The 20,052-nt window shown below is 34.6% G+C and overlaps 9 protein-coding genes across 9 annotated transcripts; 2 read left to right on the top strand and 7 right to left on the bottom strand.

Moving 5' to 3' along the window:
- Window positions 1-53: 53 nt before the first annotated feature.
- Window positions 54-610, bottom strand: RO3G_10246 (uncharacterized protein; the record flags this gene model as incomplete). The annotated part of the gene is made up of 3 exons (XM_067664831.1): window positions 54-200; window positions 259-513; window positions 566-610. 3 exons carry the CDS (start codon window positions 608-610, stop codon window positions 54-56), a joined length of 447 nt encoding a protein of 148 aa, XP_067520932.1.
- Window positions 611-934: 324 nt separating this feature from the next.
- RO3G_10245 (uncharacterized protein) lies at window positions 935-2,021 on the bottom strand (the record flags this gene model as incomplete). The annotated part of the gene is made up of 4 exons (XM_067664830.1): window positions 935-1,219; window positions 1,336-1,493; window positions 1,557-1,641; window positions 1,701-2,021. The coding sequence occupies 4 exons, from the start codon at window positions 2,019-2,021 to the stop codon at window positions 935-937; spliced, it is 849 nt and encodes a 282-aa protein (XP_067520931.1).
- A 380-nt stretch (window positions 2,022-2,401) lies between these two features.
- Window positions 2,402-3,522, top strand: RO3G_10244 (uncharacterized protein; the record flags this gene model as incomplete). The annotated part of the gene is made up of 6 exons (XM_067664829.1): window positions 2,402-2,478; window positions 2,537-2,613; window positions 2,647-3,006; window positions 3,068-3,292; window positions 3,349-3,408; window positions 3,464-3,522. 6 exons carry the CDS (start codon window positions 2,402-2,404, stop codon window positions 3,520-3,522), a joined length of 858 nt encoding a protein of 285 aa, XP_067520930.1.
- Window positions 3,523-4,502: 980 nt separating this feature from the next.
- On the bottom strand, window positions 4,503-5,767 carry RO3G_10243 (uncharacterized protein; the record flags this gene model as incomplete). Its single annotated transcript, XM_067664828.1, has 3 exons — window positions 4,503-5,077; window positions 5,459-5,501; window positions 5,594-5,767. The coding sequence occupies 3 exons, from the start codon at window positions 5,765-5,767 to the stop codon at window positions 4,503-4,505; spliced, it is 792 nt and encodes a 263-aa protein (XP_067520929.1).
- A 662-nt stretch (window positions 5,768-6,429) lies between these two features.
- On the bottom strand, window positions 6,430-7,306 carry RO3G_10242 (uncharacterized protein; the record flags this gene model as incomplete). The annotated part of the gene is made up of 3 exons (XM_067664827.1): window positions 6,430-6,999; window positions 7,107-7,159; window positions 7,222-7,306. 3 exons carry the CDS (start codon window positions 7,304-7,306, stop codon window positions 6,430-6,432), a joined length of 708 nt encoding a protein of 235 aa, XP_067520928.1.
- A 1,540-nt stretch (window positions 7,307-8,846) lies between these two features.
- RO3G_10241 (uncharacterized protein) lies at window positions 8,847-10,131 on the bottom strand (the record flags this gene model as incomplete). The annotated part of the gene is made up of 2 exons (XM_067664826.1): window positions 8,847-9,857; window positions 9,919-10,131. 2 exons carry the CDS (start codon window positions 10,129-10,131, stop codon window positions 8,847-8,849), a joined length of 1,224 nt encoding a protein of 407 aa, XP_067520927.1.
- A 1,042-nt stretch (window positions 10,132-11,173) lies between these two features.
- On the bottom strand, window positions 11,174-14,147 carry RO3G_10240 (uncharacterized protein; the record flags this gene model as incomplete). The annotated part of the gene is made up of 9 exons (XM_067664825.1): window positions 11,174-11,376; window positions 11,434-12,839; window positions 12,923-13,023; window positions 13,087-13,185; window positions 13,252-13,331; window positions 13,388-13,505; window positions 13,681-13,903; window positions 13,965-14,059; window positions 14,109-14,147. 9 exons carry the CDS (start codon window positions 14,145-14,147, stop codon window positions 11,174-11,176), a joined length of 2,364 nt encoding a protein of 787 aa, XP_067520926.1.
- A 2,943-nt stretch (window positions 14,148-17,090) lies between these two features.
- Window positions 17,091-17,807, top strand: RO3G_10239 (uncharacterized protein; the record flags this gene model as incomplete). Its single annotated transcript, XM_067664824.1, has 2 exons — window positions 17,091-17,139; window positions 17,440-17,807. The coding sequence occupies 2 exons, from the start codon at window positions 17,091-17,093 to the stop codon at window positions 17,805-17,807; spliced, it is 417 nt and encodes a 138-aa protein (XP_067520925.1).
- Window positions 17,808-18,384: 577 nt separating this feature from the next.
- Window positions 18,385-18,586, bottom strand: RO3G_10238 (uncharacterized protein; the record flags this gene model as incomplete). Its single annotated transcript, XM_067664823.1, has 2 exons — window positions 18,385-18,408; window positions 18,491-18,586. 2 exons carry the CDS (start codon window positions 18,584-18,586, stop codon window positions 18,385-18,387), a joined length of 120 nt encoding a protein of 39 aa, XP_067520924.1.
- Window positions 18,587-20,052: the final 1,466 nt, after the last annotated feature.

The raw sequence follows: 20,052 nt of genomic DNA, 5'->3' as shown, positions 1-20,052 counted from the left end.
ACTACATATAAAACAATAGCTTTTTTGCTTCTATAATTTCAAGCTCAGATGGTTTATGCAAATTTAATTGTGTTGTTTTCCAATGTCAATTTAAACTTTTTGTCAAACAACTTCTTCAAGTTCTCAGATTTCTTGTATTTGGGGTGTTTCTCAATCAATTCAATGGTCTTTTTTCGAACATCACGTAAACATATAGGCTTCTAATTATTAATAGATTTTATTAGTGCTTAAATTGTTTAATTGTTTATAATAATTTACCTGGTCTTTTAGCACATGCTTTAATGCAAGCTGGAGGTTTTTTGTCTCATCTTTTTCAAGTTCGATTGAGCTCCATTCAGTTAATTCGCTCTTTTGTTTCTTTTCCTCAATCTTTTGCTTCTTGGATCCACTCTCTTCTTCATCATTCTTTCTTTTCTTTAATTGGTCAACAATTGAAACGGGTTTTACTTCCTCTTTCTTTTCAGCAGCTTGCTTCTTGTTATTTTTATTGTTCTGATCCTTGCCAGCATTTTGCTTTATAAATACATATAAATATAACTATATATATTGTTGATGCTCAGGTTACCTTATTTTGATATTTATGCTTTTGAAACTTCTCTGCTTCAGTCATACAGGACTTGTGTGTCTCCCAGGAACGTCCCTGGAAAGTAACAGAACAATCGATGCAAGTAAATGTTGAATGACAACGGTGAGAAGGTAACTTTGGTTTTTTTACAACATCACCACAACCATCACACTGAAAGCTATTTTCAATAATTTTTAGATATCTTCTTGTGCTTTTAATAAAAGGTAGAGAGGTTTCTTCTTTTTACCTGACCATGGTTATAGGTTAAAAAAAAAAAAAAAAAAAAAAAAAAAAAAAAAAAAAAAAGTATCATCTCAGCCACACATTGGACAAACACTGCCCTGAGTTTTTGAAGGGCCGATCATTTTATTATTTTTTTACTTCATCTTCAGTAGAAGAGGAGGCTTCTGTAGGGGTATCACTTGATGATTGAGTAGCAGCCATTTGCCAGGCGGGGATACCTGCGCGAGATCCACTCGCATTCAGTGTAGCAGCAAGGCGAGAAGACAATCCGTCTGTAGGTGTGGAAGATGCACTTGATCCTTGCTCAGGCACGGTAGGACGACGGTTGACGAGAAGTGATTTAAGTGATTTCATTTCGTTTTGAAGATCAATCAAGACCGCATTTTGTGCTTCTTTATTACGTTCCAATGACTGAATAGAATTTTAAGTTATCATTTTACATTTCTTGTCTCTTTTTTCAAAAAAAAAAAAAAAAAAAAAAATACCTTTGGTACCAACTCCTTTAATGCTTCTATATCATTCTTTACATTTGTAAAATCTTTATCTCTTTTTGATTCTGCTTCTTCAAGGTCTTTAAGAACAGTTTCAAGACTAGTAAGCGATTCATCTACTTTTTTAGATTGTGAAGAGACGGTGGTAAGCGCAGTGTTTGTCTGTTCCTTAATCTCTTTCAAAGCATCTTCCACTACAGAATAAAACAAGTTAATGAAGGTTTTAAGGATAACACTTTCTAGTTTTTTTATCTTACCTGCTTGAAACTGAGCATCTAATTTTTCTTTGTCTTCCTCCAACTCCTTTTGTGTTGGCACCTTAAACCATGGGCCAAATAGATGCTAATATAAAGTATAAGTACATTACTTCTTTATATATATTTCGCACAATTATAGCATACCTTTGCCAAATTCCAAACACCATAACCAAGACCACCTGCTAAAACTGCAGCAATAAAGATATCCCTCCAGTCATAAGAAGGTCTAACGGGCACCTGTGGTGGTGGCATCACAGCAGATTGAACAGCCATACCAGGCTGGTGACTTACTGTCGTAGTAGTGGTAGAAGGACTTTTACCGTTGGCTCGTGCCATTGCCTCTTCGATTTCTTCTGAAGTCATTCCTTTTGATTCCAAAAAGGAAACTTTCTTTGCCAAAGGAGCAGACTGAACCTTGGGGTCGGATAAAAATGAGATGGCTGAAGTGATAAGGTCTTCACGCATGTTTGGTAATGAAGAAAAGAAAAGTGTGGGGAATAACAGATTTTTGCTTACAAAGTTGAAATCTTTCACATGCAGATGCCGCTCACAGTCACTGTTGGCAGCTGATTGTGCTGCATTTTAATTTTTTTTATTTTGCAAATGAAAAGCACGTATAAAGGGTATCAAGAAGAGCAACAGAAATCCATAATAATACAGCAATTTATTAAAAGCCTAAATGATTGTTCAATAAATAATGGGCAAAAGCTAAAAAAAAGGGGGTTACTAAATGCTTTTTATACCAATTTTGGAAAGATTCAAAATATAGAAATAGCTGTCAAATTTACATAAGCATTAAAACTCGCAGACTGGGGGTTTTTTCTTACTACTTTCTCTCACGCATAATGTTTTTCAAAAACTCAGTCAACTTCATATCAAAAAGACTTTATCATCCTCGTCTTTATGGGAAAAATGTTTTTATGTAAAAGCAAGAAATGGAATTTATGTTTTTGATTTTGTATTGCTAATCTATCATAAAGAACTGGTGCTTCATCTGGTATAGGAGAGGCTTGTGCAAAAGAATTTGCTAAAGAAGGCTCAAACTTGGTAAGGAAAAGTAGAGGGGAAAGCTTAAATTATTTTTTATAAGCTTTGATATGCATTTGCAAGATTTTAGCAGCTCGAAGAGCAGAGAGGTTAGATGCGCTTAAGCTTGAACTTTCTCAGCAGCACAAAGATATCAAGATTCACACAATATCCTTAGACGTTCGTAAAAAGAAGAATATTGACGATGCTATCAACAACCTACTACTCAAGAGTAATATCGATGTACTTGTGAACAATGCGGGTTTAGTAATTGGCATAGACTATTTGGCGGACGTATCCGAGGATGTGTTTGATACAATGTTTGAAACAAATGTCAAAGGGCTCGTCTTCCTTACACAAGCTATTCTACCCGGCATGAAAGCAAATCAAAAGGGGCACATTATTAATATTGGGTCAGTAGCAGGTAAATCAGTAACAAAAAATTTTATTTGCGTGATTAGATATTTACTCTTAAATTCCTCAAGGTAAGCAAAGCTATCCAGGCGGTAGCATCTATTGTGGCACAAAGCATGCAGTAGATGCGATTACAAAAGCCTTGATTTATGAACTTGTTGATACGCCCATTAGGGTTAGCCAAATAAATCCGGGTTTAGTCAATACAGAGTTTTCAACAGTTCGCTTCCATGGAGACAAAGAAAAAGCAGATAATGTGTATAAGGGCCTAAAGCCACTTGTTGGCCAAGACATTGGTATCATAAAAAAATAAACGGAGGAAAAAATTACTTGACTAATTCCTTGTATCCAGCTGAACTTGTAACATTCACTGCATCAAGACCTGACCATGTCAATATCTGTGACATGCTTGGTAATAAGAAAGAAAAAGATTTGCTTATTTCCATTTAATTTTTTTTTTACTGTAGTATTTCCTACATCTCAAGCCGATGCAAAGACTGTTCATCGTTCTACGGAAGATAAATAAAACAGCAATAAAATGTAGTACTTTAAAGCCATGTGTGTTTTCTATTCACATCAATTTCTTATGTGAGGATCACCAGTGAGCAAAAGAAAAAGGATACTATATTTAGAAAAATTATAAAGAGATACGTGATCTATGAATTTATTTTCTTCACCTCTCTCTCTCTCTTTCCTTCTCTCTTTTTTTTATTCTACCATAAAAGTTTACTTGAAGTATACATTGATTTAACTTATTGATTAAAACTTTTAGTTTTAAAATAGCTCTAGAATCTAAATTCTTCAATTAAATGAGCTACTTGCGCAAAAGCTTCCTCCCACTCTCTTGAAGCATTATAATAGTCGGACAAAATGTATAATCTATATTCAGGTGCGTCCGAAATAGTAAATATTTTATCCAAGACATATTCAGAGAATTATAAAGCAAAACTGGGTGTTCCACATCAATAAGTCGTTCACCATCATCAACTAGTGGATGGAATGCGACCAGCAATGATCCACGAGGGATTTTGTAAAGTTCTTTTCGCTTCTATTATACAGTGGGGCTGGTAAATTTTGTCGGTTTGAAGAAAATAAACTTCGTCTAGCAAAAAAAAAATGTCATTTCCAGAAAAATAAATGACACTAACCTAAATGAAAATTTCGTTTAGTACATTTATTGTTGCCGCTTTGTACTTGTTTTAATGCAATACCTGTATTAAATGACCAAAGCGATAACCTTGGTGGAGAATGTTTTGTGATTTTCCTATTTTGTTCTACTTAAAGATAATCAGTTTAAAGTTTATTTCCTGGTGAAAAGGTTAGAGCGCTCGCCAGTCTTTCTCAAACTATTTAGGATCTTGAGAAAATTCAATACAGCTGCTTGATCACGATTTCAAAGTCTTCTTTTTATTTCTCTGGTTTGTTGTTTTAGACATGAGAGGCTCTTACACCTGGTACTGCATTGGTTATCAAGAATTAATCTAGTTTTTTTTCTTCTTCTTTGAATTACATCAGCAAACCATTGCATAGCACGTCTGGCTTCTTTTTTCGTTGGTAAGGACGAGGGTTTGGCGCGGTTTTGAATTTTTCTAATTCATTTTCATAGGTTGGGCAATGGGAAGATGTTTTGTATTCATTGATTAAGTAGACAACAAACCCGTTCTTCTTTAACACCCTGATTAACCCCTTGCTTCTTGTCGATTCTTGATACTTGACATCAGAGGCGGACCAATCTCCAAAAACTAAGACAGCATCTTGACCAAAATTTGCTCTTAAGCTACGCACCAATTTTTGATTATTTTGGTCAAAGAAGAGTTTACTTGAAAATTTCAATTTTCGAAAAGGTAAAAGTTGTAGCTTTTCTAATGCTGTACTGGTGGTCTTTTTGTAATTGCTTTGCTGCAGTCGTCTATACATCTCTTTTGTCAGTCCTAGAGCTTTGTTTTTCTCACTATCATCTAGTTTTTCTGAAATATGCTTTTGTTGTAATATTATTTGTAGGTAAGTGTCATACAGTTGAGACTTTACAGAGCTATCAGCAGAGTAATTCATCGGTTGAGGGAAAAGCCTATGGATTTTTGCTATGAACAGATTTCTATAATACAAATTACATTTTTGGTCGACTCGAAAGTCAAATTCGGATTCAGGGAAATATGTTTCTTTAGACTTTGTTGTCTCGTTTCCATAATATTCGTACAAAGCGATTTTTACTTATTCTCTTGTTTTAATGTACTGTACAAATTTTTTCAAGTTTACAGAGTTGGATTCAGATCTGGAAAGGATTGCTTCAGCTTTCTGGGCCACAAAAGGTTGCGTATGTTTTTTTAAGTATCTGAATTGCCTTGAGCATTTTGAGCGGTTGTTCTTTGCAAATATAAGTGTTTGTTTTTCTTCAACAGTGCTGGTTTCTTTCATGCAGTACATCAAGCCCCGCCTTCTAGAGTCTATCAAGACACACTTACCTTCAGTGCTCTTTAAATCGGCTTGACCTGATCCTTCAATATGCTCTGTTTGATTACCGTCCACTTTTTTTCAGTGTTGGGCTTAGGTGACTTTCTGCTTGTATCAGTGTTTTGCTTTATGATGGAGACACCGACTCCATCTGTTTCGAGGGTTCCTTGGAACCGCAAAGTCGTTTGAAATCCTTGATGCTTGAACGCCTTTTTATTTAGGTCTACGACGGTACCCCATGTCTCAAACTTGCTTCCTGTTTTTGGATTCTTTTTGCTCTTGAGAATATGGTAATGGATTGTTTTGTTATCCAACGTCATGTAGCAAGGTATAAAGGCGCTACGTAGCGGGAAATAAGCAAACTGTTTCTTCTGTTCGGTTCCAGACAGCTCAGCAAGTCTGAGGAAGGCTTTGAAATGGTTTTTCGGACTAGCCATAACATCATAGTAAATTGAGTTCTCTTGAAAAGTGTATTCCTCTGGTTAACTTGAGAGAAAATCATTTAATTGCGTTCTTGACCGATCATCTAAAAGACCAACTTCAAGTATCTCTTTTTTTTTTTTTTTTTTTTTTTGCAATGACAAGCTTCACTTGATTGCAGGGTCGATAAATCTTCTTTCGGATAGCTTCTTTTATCACTTTACTACTAGACTTATTTGCTTGCATTTCTCCTCTGAGACTCTCTGCTTTTTCCTTCTTTTTAAATAACTTGTTGATCAAACTACGCAGCCTGTTTCCAAAATGAACTTTGATGTTATTATAATAGGCCGTTTGGATCTTCGTACACTCGTACAAGTCTATTTGCTGAGCATATGGTAAGTTGGGGGAGTATAAACAGCGACTTCAAAGTAAGCTTCTTTATATTTTGATATCAACCGCCTATAATTTTTGGTCGTATCCTTCAGTCTTGTGCTATTTCCACCCTTTGAGAGAACAAGACTCAGAAAAATTTCAACAAAGAAATCTTTTGTCACAAAGCTGTTCAACGCAAAATTTTCGTTTGCTGCCAGTTCTTGTAAATATATGTACTTTGTGAAGGCAAGGTATGTATAATTAGTAAGTTGGTAATGTGAACCAAATCATACAATGGCTGTAAATATGCTAGTTTCCAAATATTCTTTACAGTCGTTTTAATTGTCATCACACGCTTACTTATTTTCTTAGGGCCTTCTTTAATGTCACTTGCCTTATCAACAGGCACAGGACAAAAACTTGACTTGACTGAAGTTGCAACTGACTTGAAGGCAGTTGGAACAAGTTTACTAGGCTTGGGAGAATTTATACTTGCTTTAGAAGCGGCTGTGCTTGACTCCACAGCAGCAGAAGTTGTTTTGGTGATACGAGAAGCAGACTTGCTTGATTCATCCAAAAAGGGTCTTTTGATGACAGGTGCATCAAAATCGTCACTGCTATATTCGAGATCATAGTCCTCAAGAGTGATCTTATTGAACACGGTAGGTTCATCTGTTGTAGAGATATCAGTACTACTTGTAGTAGTAACTTCAGAATCTATAGCTTTTACTTTGCCTTTGAACCTCTTTTGGGATCCACTCTGTGGAATATTTTCCCTACCTATGATGGAGTTTCATACGTTAGACTAGCTGTTTACCTACATCAAGTTTGGCAATGCAACTTATTTTTTCTTTTTCTAGCTGTTACAACGGGTTGGTAGTCGTCGTCTGGGTTGTCTTCTACATATAGTTCAAACGAGTCTATAATGATATCAATTTTGTGGTCAGTGACATTTCAATCCATTATTAGATATGGAGCCTACCGTTTTCGCTCTTAGATGGCTTCTTTTGGTTTGAAGAGAATAAAGTATCCTTTTGCTTTCTTTTCATTTTCCAATGTGTTTTCATGAGTGAAATATACGAACAAAAAGAAAAAGTGTCTCCAGAAATTGATTTAAGTGTTAAAAAGAGATACTCCCATCCCATCTATATAAATCTATTCAAACACAGCTAAAACCGAATAATAACAATGTGCCTACAATGAGCTTACACCGTGTAGTAGCTTGTAATAGAAGATGCTTGTTTTCTAGGTTCACATAGAATAGTAGTTACGCATAGTAGATAGGACTCGAGAAGTTATTAGCGTCTGAATGTGTCAGGTTCTATGTTTTTTCATCAAATCTCAATGATAAATATATTAAGAGCAAACTTGATGAGCATAAAATGTTGGACCATCATCTTGTAATGTCACTGAATAATGATGATATATTCGCTGAACAAAATCCTCGTTAAAGGTCCTTTACTGAACCCAATAAAACTGTTTTAACCATACCAATTTTCGCAAAATTTACATTCTAAAAAGATATGGTGTTATGAAAATATCATAGTATGATTTTAAAAGCATGCTCACATGGGCATTTTATTGCAACAGTGGATGATTTGACAAGGGAATCCATAAAGAGCTTGGTTACAAGCATCAGTACTTCGACTCAATAAGTTTTCATTCGATGATGTTTGAGCTTTCCTTTAATTATAACCTAAAACTGCTCAATCGGGTTGAGCTCTGGCGAACAAGGAGGTAAGTACCTTACTCTATAGCCTCTACTCTCAATTTTTCATATCTTTGGATGAGACTTCTGAATATTACAGTAACCCATTACAAGATAACTACCCATAAGACTTTCGTCCATGTTCATGATATCAAGAAGCTCACTTATAAATCTTATAAAGTAAGCAGTGGCTGTACCTTTTGCTACTGATTTGTTTTTCTTGATGGCATTGCTCTCCTCTACATCAACTTACTCTATAGTAGGCTTTTCAATCATAATGTTGCCTGCTCTTTGCCCTTTGACTCCTGTAAGCTTTCTTTTTTTTTTTTTTTTTTTTTTGAAAATTATAAGAACCAAAGGTTCATCTAATATGTAACGACACGGCATGTGAGCTTGTATCTAGATATTTACCTGTTAACCCGATAAGGTTTACGAAAAACAATACATTTAGGACTATCCAATAATGTATTAGCCTAATGATCCTCTGTACCAAAATATTCTGAGATTATTTATATATATTTACCTTCAGATGATCAATTGAGTGTTCAAACGAGACATTATAATGGACAATTGGCTCACTTGGCGTCTTGTTTTGGGTATGAGTAGCTGATGAACAAAAGATCTAAATTTATCTTTAGAGAATGCAAAGTATGAACGCCCTAGCTTGCTTCCAGTTGATGTAGAAATTCGACGTATAAGTATCACTTTATCATTCTCTTTAAGATGAGGTTTGTCTATAAGCAAGGAAGCAGTATATGAAGTCAAAATGGGGTGCTAATAATCATACTGATATTCATAATTATCAGAAAAAGAAAGAGCAATGTAAAAGAGGAGGGACAAAATATGTCTAATAGAATATTATTAAGATGACTCACGAAACCTTTTTTTAAGAAAAAAAATTATATTTTATTTTTAAAGTTTTTGTACCAAGTAGGTTCTAGTTTCTCCAACTCATTCAGTTCATCACCTATTTTCTTCATGATATCTTCTCGTATTTCATCTACTTTCATCATCTTAATACCTGGGTGTTCTTTATTACCAAATCCAATGGCCTTTTTGTCGCCGTCCAGGTTTTCTGTTAATGCAAGCATGTTTCTTCTTGACCACACTTTGAATAATTGCTCTAAATATATCTTATTTGGCTCCTCATAGGTTGCAATATTTTGAATACGCTCATCTTCCCAGTTGATCTCATTTGTAATTTGGAAATGACCAACGGCTTGATCCAGGAATTTCTTGACAAGCTGTTCCAAAGGATTTCTGAACCCCATGCGCCACACCCTCTCTGTAACATCTAAATTGATCCATGATCCGCTATTAATCCACTGATATGCTCCAGTTTTTGTAGCCTCCCATTGATAAAAATATGGGTCCTCACTATCAGCACTGACAACGACCGTCTTGGGGTCTTTATCCTCGTTGCCTGTAAACTGTGTGACATAGACAGGTAAATAGACAGGATAAGCAGCTTGAAGTAGCACATCAGCATTGTTGATTTTAAATGATCGCTGAGAGGGCACATCGACAGTTAAGCCTTCGAGAACACTTGGTGCACGATCACCGAGATCCCTCAAGGGATCCACAGTGAACGGTATGACCTCCACGTCATCCATATTTTCGTATAGATCCTTTGTAAAAGGTACGAATATCTTATCCTTGTTTGGCTTTGTAAAAGCAAGATAAGATACGGGATCCCAAGTATGTCCTGGCCAATAACAATTAAATCCAATACCTAGCACTTGGCGTGGTGGGCCCACTGCCTTTAAAAGCGCTTCACTTGATTCTTCACTTGAAAAAGGTATAATATTTGCTGAAATGGCCATATCATAATACCAAACTGGAATATAAGCTTTTCTCACATTCATGGATACTACAGTATCTTGTATTTGAGGTATTTTTCGCGTAAACACCTAACATTTCATTATTTTTAAGTACACATGTTTCAGAAAAGATCAATTTGAGTTTATTTACGCTTTTTAGGATTTTAAATAGAGCAAAAAAAGCATGTTGATTGACGTAATATGCCATGTTGACAATTTGGCCAACTTTTTCTTCAGGTAATTTAAACGGTAATGCATAGATCTTATGTGAATGTTCGTTTTGAGAGGAACAAAAACGTATACGGTAGGTTTGCTTGTATGATAAATGAATGGTCCTCCTCGAAGAAGTTGTAAGTCGCAGCATAATAAAGAGAAAAAATTTAGATTACAGACCCCATCTTACAAGACTTCACTGTGATAATTTAACCCCCGCTTTAACACAGTTAATACCAAATAAAACACAAAGTATATAGCTAATTTAAAAAATCAAATAATACACGACTCGTATTGTTCTATAATTGAAAAACTACGCCAAAAGCCAGTACACTACCTCACGTGAGCTTCATACCCTTCATGTAGTAACTTTAGCTTCAACTCTAGTCAACACAAAGTTTCACCAATGTCACCATAGAGATTTTCAACAACTTACAGCCGGCTTAATGCCGTATCCACTGACTCGCCTAGTATTCTTACAATGAATTGATTGGTCTTTTAGGCTCTACAGCACACTATTGCTCAATGTGATATCATGTAACTTCTTATCAATACAAAAATTTTTCACCAGGCCTTGCTTTATCAGTTCATACCAAGAGATTTCGACCCATCCAATTGTTCTATATATTGCAAACCTATCAACACAGTGAAAGATTTCTTTTCTGATTTTTCTCAAAATCAACCATTTTGGCAACACATCATCATTTAATCTTTCTAGCCCACAATGAATACCTTTAACGTGCTTCGTGCTTTCCAAAGTCTTAATAATTACTCTATCAATTACTGCCAACGGCTAGATATATCCAAACAAATGGTACTCATTATTATGACCCTTTGCATCTGAAAGAGCGAGTGGCAACGTGTTTTCCGTGTTCTTTTCAGTATCCGCCATAATATTGCCCCGTATATTGCTGAAGATTATGACCTTTTGAAGTTCCTGTAGCATCTTTTTTTTTTTATTTATTTATTTCTCTTAACGCAAATATATTGTTTAATTTTTGTTTTTCAACAATCTCCTACCAATATCATCTTTAATTAACACAGTACAAGAAACAAAAAACTTTTTTTAAAAAGTACGTGAGGCTTTGAAGTTACGTTATAAATTGAAAAAAAGAATGTGTATTATCATTTTTCTATATCATACAATCATGGCTTACTATATATAAATTTATAATATAAATATAAGAAATTTCTTATGCACGGAAAGCTGTTTCAATAAAGTTACTAGGAACGAGACCGGTTCGAACAACTTTTTGATTTTGTTTATCCAACAAACTTGCTTCCCACCAGCCTTGATCATCCCCATCATCACCTTTAGAAATAATACCTAGCAGGTCGCCTTGTTTAAATGAAATTTCTCCTTCATCTGCTGCCTCATAATCATACAACACAACAGCTAGAGAATAAAGACATGTGTTAATAGTGGTTATTATCCCTTCCTTTTTTTATATACCAAAATCTATAAATTGTTCTTTGTTATCTTTCAATGATGCTACATTGGATTTGATGTTGTAAAAATCATGGATAAACCCGTTTTTGTTATCTCTTGATCGAACAGAACTCAGTGAACATGAAGATCCAGATGAGACTGTGTCTATATTGATAGAAGATCGACGATGATATGAATCCATCTTGCTATTTTTCAGCATACGCTCGTGAATCATTTGCGCTGTAGGTGTAGATGCAGAGATGGATTTTGTGGGTTTAATTTGATCATTGCTGTTAAAAGTACTTGCAGTCCTGGAAGAAAGAGAATAAAATGGATCATAAAAATCGCCTTGATCACTGTTTGTCGTAGATGATGGATAAGATGCATTATCTGAACCCTTTGGAGATTGTACACGTTGTTGCTGCAAGTCCTTGCCGTATCTTACGCTTCCAGCATCCATATCAGCCACACTTAAACGTCGAGATTGCTGTCTAAAATAAGAGTTTCTTCTATCCTGTAAAATACCAGGAGAGGATGCGGAAGCTGTGGGTCTAATATCTGGTTGTCTGTAAAGCCCACTCCGACTGCGATGAGTAGCATCAAGCTCTCGGAGCATGTTGTCTAGCTCAACTGCTGCTTCTTCTTCCTGCTCTATACTGGATGAGCTCTCATTTACAACGCTGTCTGATGATACCACTCTCTTTACTTTATCTGCCAAGCTTTCTCCATCTAAGCTGTTTGGCTTTGGCTGGCTTAGGTCTTCTATATTAAGTTCATTTCGATTCTCGCTTAAGAATGAAACTCTTCTTTTTGTATTTAAGCCTTTCTTTAGTAGTATGGAAGAATATGGATCGCCTATGGTAGGTAAAGTTGAACAAGTAGATGTTTCTGCTTGATCAACCTTTTCTTTTGATATTGATTGACTCTTTGGCTGAATGCTTTCAATTCGTGGTCTATTATTGCTTTTATCTGACTCTTGGGGCGAATATATTGTCTCAACGTCAGTAACACTATTATATTGTTCAGATGGTAAATCATAATCATAAGTCTCTTCCTTCTTATTTCCAGCATAAATATCGGCCTGCTCTTCTTCCTCTCCTTCTGACTCTGTATCAGTCACATAGACATACTCTTCATCATCTTCATCGGATCCATAAACCTCCATTTTTCCTACCATCATGATTGAAAGTGCCTCAGCTTCTGATTGCTCTTCAATTGCACTGGTCATGGATGCCCTAGGGTTTGAAGGCTCTAATTCTGGCTTTTCATGGAGATCAGCTTCCAGTGCTTCTTCTTTTTCAAGGCCATTATCCAAGGAAATTGACATACTCTTTTTAATTTGCTCATGGTCCTCAGCATCACTGTGCTCTTCATGATCGATCGCAGCATGGAAAGTGTGCTTGCCTACTCCTTTTCCTTGATCAGTTTCACTATATGCATGTAATTTGATATAATCCATTGGTGCTATCATGTATTTAACTTTAATTTTTCGTGCTACTTAAAATAAATGTACTTACAAGGAACAATATGAGTAGATCTACTTTCATTAACAAATTCAGCAAGATCAATGTCTGCATCAATATCTTTAATTGAACCATTTACTCTTTCATAAGCCTATAATTTTTATTGTCTAAACTTAGTTTCAATTGTTTGCTTCTCTTGTTTTTTTTTTTAAACCTGGATTTCATTTTCTAAACAACCGATTATAAGGTTCGCATAGTTGGATAAATTTAATTTTAGAAACTGTATTCTTTCTTGCTCCATCTTTTCAAAGCTCTAAGTAACGAATATACATATAATACTAAGTAACGTCTTATTCATACATGTAAACATAATAACTACCAGGCAGGTATTTTTCCACTCAGTGTTCCATTCTTCTACGATTATAGAAAGCTCTTTTAATCCTTCATTATACACATTTTCTATTTTAAAAAAGAGTTTTAAAAGCCTATAATCGCGAGATAATGAGTTTGTTTACTCAGTTTTTCAATCGTTGGCTGTGCCATATTGAATGCTGCCTGCTTATCTTCCTCTGTTAATTGCTCCTCAACCGCTGCATTTGCTTTTTCAATCTCTTGGTTGTGTCGTTTATGTGCCTACATGTTTTCGGAATTAGGAAAATGCTCTCTTTTTGTAAACTTTTCTTTTATTTTACCCTGCGCACGAAATTAACTTGAAGTTGACGGTTGTTGTATAGCTTTTGAATAGATATTTGCAGCTATAGGCTATAGGTATTAATATCTAGAGTTTATAAAATAAATAAAATGTTACCTCTTTTCTAACTGTCTTTTGTTTGTTGATCAGTTTTGTAAGTGGAGTAACTACATTGTCTCGTAAATGGCAAGATAGTTGTATATGCGATTCAGCAATAGACTGAGTCTCAGTTTGCATCATATCCAGTGAGGATTTACTTTTTCCATTTTCCGTTGAAGAAGCCTTTTGCTTTTGAGCGATTTGCAATAATGTCTTACCATACTCTTCTTCAAGTAAAGCTCTTTTTTTTATGTATAATTCAATGAGTTTATTTGATGACTACTCTTTTTTAATTATTTTACCTTGCTTCATAGGCACTTTTTAATCTTTCACAACTTTGCTTTGCCCCACGCATACGTTCTAATAATACAGTAATACCATTTTTCTCGGGACATTCCTATACACAATCATTTAGGTAAGATATGAAATAATTGAAAAGAACAAACCCAAAAGTTATCTGAAAAGGATGTATTCATGTCGTCCATTATTTATTTACAAGTGAAAAAAGAAGTAGAAAAAAGGATGTAGCATCCTTTCATGTTTACCATTTGAATGTTTATGCAAATTCCATATTTGGAAAAATCTGACACTTAAAAACTTTTCAAATGTCAGCATTAAAAAAAATAAGGCACACCTAAAAAGTGACATATGTGATAAAATGCTCAAATACCTAAGTATTCTATCCTAGTTTGAGTCATTATATATTTGCGTACTAAGTAGATCTTAATATATAATTTGAAATTGATATTCAGATATTCAGTTTCTTGTTTTCCTATTATTTGCAAAGCAAATATGCCTATAGGTCTTAAAGGAGATAATCGGAACATCTGTCACTTTGTAAGAATAAAAGTACTTATGATCCATAATCAATTTGCTGCACGGATTAACAACTGATCCATTTCAAATAAGTACTAATAAAACCCAGATATTAATAATCACTCGTATGCCCTCAACGTCCAATTTGCAAAATTAAACAAAAGGGGAGCAAAGATAAGTTTGAGATCCATCAGGGGAAATCTAACCATCAAAAATAAACATGAGATCCAGTTGACATAGGAGCAATCCGGCATAATTTCAAAAAATCCATAATTTGAAGACCGTACAACGCGTATGCGCTTACATCAAATAGTTACAATCCGGCTAAGAGACAATTGGCACTTTGTTATAATATTACTGTTTTCAATACTTATTACAGTTGCTCTGCAGCCGCACGTAGAGATTGAATTGAATATAACAATAATTCCATCAATTCCTTCTGAATGTATTACTGTGTATATTCCTCAAAATAATCTCTTCCTTAAGATTAAGCCAACAGATTCTTGACGAGTCGAAGTAGAATAAACGTAGTATTTAGGGATTGTTCAGTTAATAAAGATTATATATAAATTTAAATGAACGTGAATACAAAGGAATTGAACAATAAGCGTTTGTTTATTAGACAAGCTTCCCAAGATAGAATTTAAAAAATATGAATAGGAACAAAGTCCTCCTCTCTTTATTCACACAATGCTAAAATAAAAGTACATCCACAGCAGGAATCGATGACGTCGACAATCACATGATCAGTTGCAACATCATCCACTCCAGCGCTTATCAGGTGAAAGGTTTTGTTTTTGTTTAATAACTAAGATATATAGCAGGCAATTAATAAACCATTGTTGGATCTTCCAGAGCAAAGAAAGAATTAAGTACAAAAAAAGGAGCCTTGGAAATAGAAAAACTCCAAAAAAAGAGACAAAGCAAAAGATGACATTAGCTGCGTAATTGTCATGCTTTGACATGTCAATAAGATAACAGTCTTATCATTCTAAGCTAAATCTTTACAAATGAGTTTGAATAAGAATAGATCCTGATAATTACCAACTGCCCTGAACAGTCAGGTTTCACTTTCATAACAGTTGATTATTTACATCAGTTTATAAAATTTTTCTTATACATGTCAAATCATATCGGTCGTAACTATCTCTTGTCATTTAATCTCAGGTCTTGCTCAACTAATATAAATAGCCTTGAAATCTTTCTTTAATAAAAGTATTCGACTTTAGAACTATTGTTCAGTCTCGTTAATTCTTCTTTTTCATATTTTTTATACTTAAAACACTTCATGAGCTTTTTTTTTTTTTTTTTGTTCTTTCTAGCATATACACTTTTCTCCACAAGATATTTCATACAGCACAGGATTTAATAAAAATTTTACATTTGAGTAGCTCATATCCTATAGACATACATTAAATACAATATACATCAACAAACGATTACAGCTTACCTTTAAAAAAAAGCTAAATCTTGTTAAGTAATTGTAAAAGCATGTTATCCAAGTTTCTTCTATAAATCACTAGAAACAAAAGTAAGCAGATTTTTCTTTACCATAACTATTTACTTTTACACTTTCACGGAGCCATGTGTTAATCGACCATGATATAATTACAATTCAGGTGTCGTATTTACCTTAATAATTTTCTTAATGTCGTGTGAGATCACTCAAAAGATTCTTCAACTAATAATTTGACTGTATATCATATATAGCCCAAAGTGCTATATACGATAAACAGCCCACACAATTTATACCGTACTACCTCGGACCCTAAATCACATTATTATATTCTAAGACGTAGTTTGTATTGAATGGGCTCGCTCTCTCGTCCTTACTCAATAAAGAGGTTCAAGAGACTCATCGATTTTTCGACTTATTTTATTACTTTTATTAATCGAGAGAAATAACACGCCTATTCCACATCAGGATAAAAAAAGTAAGTTTGATGGAAAGGGGCAAATAACTAAATTAAGGTACAAGATAAATAACAACAATTTAATTGTTAGCAAGTGCTTAGAATAGTAAAAATAACTATGAGCCGTAAGAATTTCGTAGCAGGATTACATGAAGAAGGAAAAGAAGTACAGTCGGAAGTTTTTTGTACTTTTTGAAACACTTGTAAGTTATAACGACGTCATCCCAGAGCATTTGCACATTGATAATTAGACCTGAAGAACAAAATAGGAAATGTTATTATACTAGAATCTTGAACTTTTATTTTATAGCGTATTCCAAAGATATATAAGAGTGAAATAAATAAACTTTTTAACAATTAATCGAATTTAAGCTCGATCAAAATATAAGATAAAGAAGGGAGGGAAAAATAAATCATATATAGTGGGTCAAAATACCTCACAAGCGTATGATGATTTTTACTTATTTTTGATGTAATTTCACGAAAATTTTTTTTTTGTAAATAGTTCTTTTATTGGGTGAATTTAAAGAAATTATTATAGTTACACATCGCGGAGAGGTGGAACGTGGATGGACAGAAGTTAAATAAGATCGGGGATGAGATCAATAAATGATCATCTACAGTGACTCCCAAAACTGTCTCAATGTTTTGTAATTTTGTCTTTTACCGTCAATTGTGCGATTACTGATTGCGTAAAGTATGCCTTGTTGTACCTCATTTGAAAGCTGTGGCGGTGTAGATGTACGTGGTACAGACTGCTTCTCAAGTTATGTAGCACAGACGGAGATAATAAATGTAAAAAATGACCGGTGCATTGGGACAGTTTTGGGAGCATATTGAAAAAATCAGAATATCTACAAAATATCCATCAACAACTTGCATACAATCACCAAACTGAATGTATTAGCGTCGCAAACGTATCCGATGTCCTAATTAACATCTGCGGAAATTTTAAACTCCTACTCGGCTATAACTCGCTCATTAAATCTCAACGTGAAACAAGTCCCAGAAGATGTGGTATTTCAAGCTATTACTTTCCTTAAACAAGGTAAGTCGATTCGGGAGATGGAAGAATTGACGGGTTTAGGTAAGAGTACGATTAGAAGACTCCGAAGAACCCATTGCTCTAGTGTTATGAGGCCGAACGGGGGTCGATCTAAGGTATTGTCTGCAGCTGATGAACATTACTATGTACGCCAGCTCACCAAAAATTGTGTTCCGAGTGCTGTGAAGGTTACCAAATGTCTTGAAAACGATATTGGAAAGAACGTAGGTGTTGAAAGAGTTCATAAAGTCCTTCGAAAGTCAGTCTTAGGCGCGATTGAGAAGCCAAAGAAGCCATTACTCAGTGCAAAGAATATCCGCAACAAACTTTCTTGGTGTATTGCTCACAGTAACTCGACAGTAGATGACTAGGAACGCGTTATTTGACCAGACGAGACAAAAATAAATAGATTTAATTTGGATGGACACACCTAGGCTTGAATTCGATCAGGGGAAAGCCTCAAACGCCATCACGTGAAGATTGCTGTTAAACACGATGGATGCAATATCATGCTGTGGAATGTCATTACCTATGCTGGAGTCGGTTAGATGTGCAAAACCAATGGTAATATGGACAAAGCAATGTACAAAGAGACCTTGGAAGGTAAGTTGGAGTGTACGATTGAATATGGTGTCGATAAAGTAGGCTTCGAACGTCATCAGGTGATTTGCCAGCATGACAACGACCCTAAGCATACTCCGAAAGTAGTAAAGTAGTACCTTCAAAAACGATTTTATAATGTTTTACAATGGCCTGAACAATCTTCTGGCTTAAAGACTACGGAAAACATGTCATCATTGGTGAAAAGGAGGCTTAATGACTATGAAACTGTACTAAAATTCATGAATGAGCTTTATGAACGTATAATCAAGTTTTATACGAGCTTATAATGCCGGAAGAGTGATAAAAAGTTACAGGAAGTATGCCACAACGAATACGTAAGTATATTTAGAGCAAAGAACGTTGGTCAAACTATTAATAATAAATAAATAAAGAAATTGTGATTTTTTCAATATGCTCCCAAAACTGTCCCAATGCACCGGTCATTTTTTACATTTATTATCTCCGTCTGTGCTACATAACTTGAGAAGCAGTCTGTACCACGTACATCTACACCGCCACAGCTTTCAAATGAGGTACAACAAGGCATACTTTACGCAATCAGTAATCGCACAATTGACGGTAAAAGACAAAATTACAAAACATTGAGACAGTTTTGGGAGTCACTGTAGATGATCATTTATTGATCTCATCCCCGATCTTATTTAACTTCTGTCCATCCACGTTCCACCTCTCCGCGATGTGTAACTATAATAATTTCTTTAAATTCACCCAATAAAAGAACTATTTACAAAAAAAAAATTTTCGTGAAATTACATCAAAAATAAGTAAAAATTGTTGTATAATGGTTTAAATAATAAAGGAAAAGGTAAAAACAAAGATCAAGAAACAGTTTGTGTACTTTTTGAGACTGATCTTTATTTCAGTTTAAGTTAAAGTAAAAATTATTCTAATTGAAGGCAGGTATTTATATCTTATTGAGTGAGTGGCTTGATATCTTCTATTGTGAGCGTTCTTCTAATCTTCAGGTACTTTAGCAAGTGTTATCTCTAATTATGATTATGAAAACTTTTCATTTGTTCTTTTGTATGTCTGTCATAGATTATCTTTTATTCTGAAAATTCCTCACTGATTTGAGTAACGTTATTTTACGCGTTATTTCAATTATGTGAAAGATTAGCAATATTCCTGACAGTGGATTGGATTTGGTTATTTTAGTTGATACCTCTTCTTATCAAAGAACTCTCATGAGTACAATACATGTTCTAAAGGAACATGTTTAATTGGAATTGATTGTATGATCTTATTTAAATAAACTTGTATTTTATTTTATTTTAACTATGATCTTGTATTAAGACTTAAATTTATTAATGTCAACTACAATCAGTTACTGTTCTACAACACGCAGAACCCTTCGTAAGGCCGGCCTTGGTGCGATTGAGAAGCCGAAGAAGCCTTTGCTTAGTGCTAAAAACATCCGTAAGAGGCTTTCTTGGTGTATGGCTCACAAGGACTGGACTATAGATGACTGGAAACGCGTTATTTGGTCAGACGAGACGAAAATACAGTAGGTCACAAAACTGCTGCAAGGAATTGCAAAATTGCAGTTTTAATGCTGATTGTCTATGAATACTGCACGAATCTATCTCAAACTTTGAATGTTTATAGCCCAATAGAAAGGTCATCTACTGGTAGGATATCAGATACAGGCAACGATTATTGGTGGAATTTGATAATGTTAAAGACGGAGTTATACACGACTGGCTTTTTTTGCATTTTTACGTATGTTAAAGACGACACATTTTAATTCGGCCTATCCGGTTGTTATCATAATAATTCACATTCTTGGCAAGATAAGAATGTTAGCAGTATATAAAAGTGCTTACAATTTCTATATTTTATGTTTTAAATTCTTTTTACTTCCATTATTTCTATTATTTATCTTTTTATTTATTGGATGCCTAAACGATTGTCAGAAGAGAAAGTAAATGACCTCAGGTCAGCACTAACTGGATCAGCATCAACCTATGATATTGCTAAGGAGATTGGTGTGCA

The sequence above is a fragment of the Rhizopus delemar genome, genomic scaffold (assembly GCF_000149305.1).
Source record: "Rhizopus delemar RA 99-880 supercont3.8 genomic scaffold, whole genome shotgun sequence".
Classification (NCBI taxonomy): Eukaryota; Fungi; Mucoromycota; class Mucoromycetes; order Mucorales; family Rhizopodaceae; genus Rhizopus; species Rhizopus delemar.
This window is presented reverse-complemented; position numbering and strand designations above follow the sequence as displayed.